This window comes from Protopterus annectens, chromosome 1.part2 (assembly GCF_019279795.1).
Source record: "Protopterus annectens isolate FY-2018-M chromosome 1.part2, PAN1.0, whole genome shotgun sequence".
In the NCBI taxonomy this organism is placed as follows: Eukaryota; Metazoa; Chordata; order Ceratodontiformes; family Protopteridae; genus Protopterus; species Protopterus annectens.
The window spans coordinates 437,511,817-437,518,905 of record NC_056727.1 but is presented as its reverse complement, the minus strand read 5'-3'; the positions used below and the strand labels follow the sequence as shown (position 1 = coordinate 437,518,905).

The window sequence follows — 7,089 nt, the reverse complement described above, 5'->3', positions numbered from 1 at the left end:
CCCATCTAATTACTAAGGGGTTCGCATCTAGAAATAAAGAGGTTATAGTGCCCCTCTACTCGTCACTCATCAGACCCATCATAGAGTACAATGCCCCATTTGGGATGTACCTCACAAGACACTTCCAACAGCTTGAAAGACCACAAAAGCACCTCACCAAGAGGATTACTGGCCTCAAACATATGTCCTATGCAGCCCGACTGAAAAAACTCCGGCTGTACTCAGTGGCATATCGCTTACTCAGAGGTGATCTCTGCCTGACTTACAAAGCCATGTCCAACTCAGAATTGATGGACATGCTCCACCTAAAGAAATCCAAGTCACTGCGAGCCACGCGCTCTAGTGAGCTAAACCTCGCCACAACAATAAATAGAACATGCTGGAGGGATAGATTCCCATCACAGAGACTCCCCATGCTTTGGAACAAAATTCCTAACTACATTAGGCAGAGCCCCTCACTAACACTCTTCAAGAGAAGCCTTGACGAGTGGATGGGTAACAGAAGGTACACTCCTAAGATCACTTCATTGGCTCTGCTTGACAGAGGCTCAGTTAATTAATCAATGGGGTGGCGAAAGCCGACACATTCTGGCTAGGCTTATAAATGCCCACAGGCAGATAGCCTAGTACCTACCTATGAACCTATGAACTGGCTCACTGACAGAACCCACACTGTGAAAGTAGCAGACTCCAAATACGACTTCAGACCAGTGACAAGTGGAGTACCACAGGGTTCAGTCCTGGGTGCTCTCCTGTTTGGTATCTACTTTTCTGAAGTACAGGCTAACACAGAAGGTCTTTGGCTAATGAAGTTCACAGATGACTGCAAACCAGGAGCCACATAATCGAAACTCCTAACGATGTGGACATCCTACAAAAGGGCCTCACTGAGACAGATGCCTAGTGTCAAAGCCATGGCCTCAAGCTCAATGCCAAAAAGTGCAGTGTCAACCCCTTTGGTCAAAACTCTGTACCCATGAGCTACCACATAGGTGGTAGTCTACTTAACACCGAAAGTGTGAGAAGAGACCTTGGGACACAGTAGTCTCTCCTTTGATAATCACATTGCCACAGTAGTCAGGAAATCCTTCTATGTGGCACACCTCATCACAAAAGGTTTCTCATCCAGGAAAAAATTGTTCCCCTCTACTCGTCACTCAGACCCATTATAGAGTACAATGCCCCTTTTGGTATGCACCTCACAAGACATCTACAACAACTAGAAAGACAGCAGAAATACCTCACAAAGTGGATTACCAGCCTCAAACAGATGCCCTATGCAGACTGTTTCAAAAAACTCGAGCTTTACTCTGTCACATATTGCCTACTCAGAGGCAATCTCTACCGAACATACAAAGCTATGTCAAACCCAGAGCTGTTGGACATGCTCCACTTAAAGAATTCCCAATCCCTCTGAGCTACATGCTCTAAGGACCTAAACCTTATCACCACAATAAACAGAACATGCTGGAGGGATAGATTCCTGTCCCAGAGACTTGCCATACTCTGGAACAAACTACCTATCTATATCAAACATAGCTCCTCATTAGCACTCTTCAAGAAAAATCTGGATGATTGGATAGGAAATTGGAAATTCACCCCTGGGATCACCTCTGTGGCTCTGCTCGACAGCAGCACAGGAAAATAATTTTCTTGGGTGGCGAAAGCCAAGGTACCTTTTTGGCTAGGCTTATATAGACCCTAAGGCCAATAGCCTAGTACCTACCTATGAACATATGAATAGAGACACGATGGAGCTCTATAAATAGGTTTCTCAGGCGGGTAAGAATCTAGCAAAATGTAAGCTGGGAGCAATCATTGAAATCCCAAATTATGTTGATATCCTACAAACAGGCCTAAAAATGACAAGCAACTGATGCTAAACCCATGGTTTGAGGCTAAATACTAAAAAATGCGTGATCATACCCTTTTGTAAATCAGATATCCCTGCAAATTATAATACTGATAGTGCACTCCTAAAAGTAGACCCAGTAGTGAGGGACCTAGGTACATATATAGACAGTAACCTAAACTTTGATCACCAGATAGCTACAGTAATGAGGAAATTCTTCTGTGTGGCTCAACTTATAAGTAAAGGCATGGCATCAAAGTCAAAGGAACTCATAGTGCCACTGTATTCATCCCTTAATTGGCTCATAATAAAGTATAATGCTCCTGTCTGCATGTACCTAACCAGGCACTTACACTAACTGGAGTGGCCCCAGAGGTTTCTTACTAAAACAAAATACAAAGCATAAGACACGTCATATACAGACTAACTAAAGGCACTATCCCTTTAACTCCATCTCATATAATTTGACAGGTGACGTATGCCTAACTTACAAGGCATTCTCTGATCCAGCCCCGATGAAAATGTAACATATTTACAAGAGAAATTATAGCAGGGTTACACAGTCCATGGACCTAAACCTTATTTATGACTTTAACAGACCTTGCTGCAGAGACAGATTTGTATCCAAAAGGCTATCTCATCTATGGAATAAACATCCCATCTTAGTAAAACAAAGCTCATCCATCACTCTCTTCAAAAAGAATTTGGATAAATGGATGGGGAACTATAAATTCACTCCTGGGGTACTGCCCATGTCTCTTATGGAAAGAGGCAGTCTATAAAATTACTCAGGGCTCCAAGACCCACAGACCCACTACCCATCCCATATCTGGAGAATTAAGATATAATATTGTCATATCCTGGGCTAGACTTGCAAAGGCTCGTGTGCTATTAGCCTAATCATCTGTGAACCTATGTCTGCATTACTACCCAGATGTCTACACTCTCCACGGAGAGGAAGGCTTGCAGGTAGTGGAGTATCTTGTTAAGACTAGCATTGAGCAGTACAACCCTTAGATACTCCTTCATAGATTCAATTAATTTCGGAAGTTTATCAGTTTGGCATTGCCTAAAAAAGCCAAAGACTCACAAAACCAAGTAAAAAATCCCAAAGGCAGTCAACGAATGCAAAAACAGCCTGAAGAACAACTGTAGACTGTATACACGTACTCAAAAGGTGCAAGCACCACTTTAATACATAAAACAAAAACTAGTTGGCACTTTCATTTCACAATGTGTAAAACTTCATCAGACAAACAAAATTCACAGATGTCACTTCCTTTATGCATTACCACCCATTCTCATTGGTTGCCACACATTGATGCTGAATTTAAAATAATCTAATCGAGTGCTTAAGAGAACCACTACACAATGAATCTATACACTTACTTAACATTAAAAAAAGACACAAGTTGCTAAAATGTTGCATGCGCTAATGCATAATTAAATTACTCTTTAAAAACAAGCTGTGTAAGCAAAACCATATTTTAACTTTCTCCTAATTATTGCTTACAGTTTTGTATGATCTATGTATGACACATATATACATATGAAAAATATATAGATCTCCATTACTATGTGTTCACTTGGACTTTTTTCCTTTCCAGTGCTTTTAACTTCAAAATGGGGGAGATGAAACTTCTCATTTATACCTGTCCAGCTGTCAGCCTGTAGGCGAATCCGCCATTTAAGTTCACTGATTTCTAGCATCATTTTCCATGGTTTATTGTCATCAGTAATGACATGATCTATAGCCATGTAATATAATGTCTACTCTCAAAAAATATTTCTAAATATGATTAAATCCACCCCATATATAGGTGGTGCTGTTCCTAAACTGTGTCTGCAGAAGTCACACATTAATGACTTAAAGCTTTGCATGATTTTTCTATTATTTTTAGGATTTTTGTAGCAGTATGAGGTGATTTATTTAGACTCATCTGTAAGTCCACTGCAAGCATAGCCACAAATCTTGCAGCAAGCAATCCTACACTGTAAAAGTATTATGTAAGATGAAATTCTTCAGTTCAGATTTCAGCAGGGATGCTTTCTCTGTGGAGTTTGCATGATAACTCTACATTAACATGGAGTTTTCAATAGGTGCTTGTTTGTTCCCACAACCTATAGATGTTTCTGAGGTGAACTGGTGTCTTCCACAGTTGCTTGTAGGTGTGCAGGTGTGTGTGTGTGTGCGTGTGTGTGTGTGTGTGTGTGTGTGTATGTGTGTGTATGTGTGTGTGCGCGTGTGTGTGTGAACAATTGCATCCACTAAGTGAGGAGGTAAACTCTGCCTGGATTATTGCATATTAAATGAAAGCAATCTAATGTGTAAACACTACCTTGCTTCTTAATGAAACATCAAAGCAGTATAAACCACAACAATTTTAGGCAATCAAGTTTTTTTTATTTAGAAGTTTTAGCACTGCTGTTGTAATTATATGTCTATACCTTACACAGAAAGTGATCGCTCTAAATTCTTAAATTCTGTCTAGCTGGCTTAATCATTTCATAAACTGTAGTTTCTCTTATTATATACAACTTAAACAATTTAATGTTAGATTGTAGATAGGTATTAGTGCAAATATACGTGGATTCATACTGTAATCTTTTTAGGTTCAACACACTTTAGGGCCTTTTTCAGATGAGCTGCTTGACAACACCCATGCACTTTGAAACAGTACCTGTATAACCATATAATATGTAGGTATGTGCATTCAGATCCTTAACAGGAATCATATTTTGGAAATGACTAAAATGTTATTAATAAAAAGAACAACTCTGACACAGTTAACTTTAGTAGTTCTGTCATCTAAGCAGTGGAAAATGGAGCAGCAAAACTAAATTCTCAGTTTGAGATGAAATAAAGCAAGTAACACTTAGTACACACATTTCCTTAGGAGTTCATCTTCATCAGTAGTTCTTGTTTAATGGCACTTGCTTTTCAGCATTTGGGTAGAGTTGCGCCAAGCCTGCTCAAGTACTTCAAATGTACATTTTAGTAATTTCTGTAAGGGAAAATGGAGGAAAGATACCATTAAATGACCTGCAAAGCCAATGACCTACAAAATCAATCAGAGATCAACTTTTGTTCAAATTAGAGCTTCTTGTCTAAACAGTGTGATATCACTTTTGCTTCTCTGATAGAAAATAATTTATAATTCAAAACTCTGTCACTGTAGGGAGAAATGAACAACAAATGTGCACACAGATTCATGGCATATAGGAATGGAGCCCCGATTATGGTCAGCTGACCAGTGTTTCACTAGACTGGTGGGATAGGAATTAGTGACTTATGATGGCTTGCCCATTCAGGGGAGGAACCTGGGTTTCTGCTTGCAACTGGGCACCTCCTGGTGAAAGCTGGTAGGTGTAGCCTGAATGAAAAGTAGGCTGCTGTTTCTCTGGTAGCTTGGGAGGACTGCAGTAGATTTGTCACCATGACCAGTGATGCACGTGATATCACATGTGTGCTGTCACCATGATCAGTGATGCATGTGATATCACGTGTGTGCTGACACCATGATCAGTGATGCATGTGATATCACGTGTACTTCACCCTGGATAGGATACTGCATGCCTAAAACAAATTTCCAGTCCAAAAGCTCTATATATGATGCTCAAATCCCAAACCTGCTTTGTGAAATCACTGGTTTGCATTCAAAGGAAGATGCAATACGACACTCTTTCCCTTAAGAAGGACAGTCTACCCGTCATTAAGGATATTTCACTCATCTAAAGGACTCAGGAACTCTAAGGTTGACCACTCATTTTTAATGTTTGTTTTAACTCATAGAAAGGTAGATCTTAATTTAAAAGTGCCAAATAAATGCTTTAAGCCTATTTATGATATGCTGGCGAACTTTCAGAGTGGTGGAGAAGCTATATGCATTAGAAAACTTCTGTTACATATGAGGTCCTGTTCACCTAGTATACATCTTGCGAACTAAACTATGAGATGCCAAAGACAATATCTGATATTCTAGCATAAAGAAAGAAACATATTGCTTCCATTTACCTAGACAGACTGGAAGGAACTGCTTTTACAATGTGCTTGCGTGCTACTGTTTCTAAGCTAGAACTACTGCATTACTATTCTGTGTAAATGTTTAAATCTCTTGTATGTACTGTTTTTGTTTGTACAAATCTGTGACATAAAATTGAGCACTTGAATCAAAGTTAGCAGTAAACACGAACTATGCATCCTGTTTTAGTTTTTCCCTTCCCCAAGTTAAAAGATGACTTTCTCATTTTCTGTTTTTTTAATGCATATAATATTAACTGTAAGACTTGGCTTCAAAGGCAGTTTTGCTGCTTATATGAGGCTACTTTTATCACACTGGTGGTAGAAAGTATGTTTTTTTCAGCAGACTGAACTCCACAAACACCTTTGTTGCCTGCATGCTGTTTTCATAACTCCCTCATCTCTAAATGGATTACTGCTTAATGAAAGGACTGCTAACTAGGAGGTCTGAGGTCTGACCTTTTTTTTTTATTTTGGTTGTTCAGTCTTTTGTGCCCTGCATATAAACATGCTGTTAGGATTTTTTTCCAACCTTGGTACCAGTATGAAAAGGCACTAACACAAGACAAAGCTCTTGTGCCAATGTGAGAGTTCATACCTATCAAAATGATCCTCGCAGCAAGGAAAAGGGTTGTTAGTACAGACTGGCATCCAGGTTTGTGCCTCAACTGCTCCACTTGGGCTGTGTGTATAACGCCACCTCCTTAGTTCTTTGGTAAAAGCTAGTAAAGTTAGTGAAATCATCTAATTATTATTCAGAAAATGACTGCATAAAAGTTACTTATTTTGCAGCAACATAAATTCATTATGGTGAACCAATCCTCTACCAGATACCTACTCTGAATTCTAACATACTACTGAAGAAGAAGGGAGCAGGAGGCAATGTAAAGGCCTATTACATGTTTTTTGAAAAGTATGTGACAACAGAAGGTTGGTACCAAACCAAATGGGACAGAATTTTTGTCATCATATCTGACAGAAGACCCCCTCAATGCCTATATGGGTCTTGTAGACAGTGATGCCCATGACTACATGAAGCTAGAATAAGAAATACTGGATGACTGGTAACTTCACATGACGCACAGACCCATCAGCACCATAACTGGACATTCTCTATGGGCAGACCAGTGAGTTCAAAAACAGCTGACATTTCATACTTGGAGGTCTTTGATTATAACTTAATGACGCATAAACAATGCAAATGCAGTTTTAGAAA

At 39.5% G+C, this 7,089-nt stretch overlaps 1 protein-coding gene across 1 annotated transcript in view; it reads right to left on the bottom strand.

The window, feature by feature from the left end:
• Nucleotides 1-4,234: 4,234 nt before the first annotated feature.
• LOC122789424 (cystatin-M-like) overlaps nucleotides 4,235-7,089 on the bottom strand; it is an 88,490-nt gene continuing 85,635 nt past the window's right edge. The window contains exon 3 of the mRNA XM_044056879.1: nucleotides 4,235-4,857. Coding sequence (XP_043912814.1) covers nucleotides 4,777-4,857 — 81 coding nt within the window. The 3' untranslated portion in view covers nucleotides 4,235-4,776. The remainder of the gene's footprint in view (nucleotides 4,858-7,089) is intronic.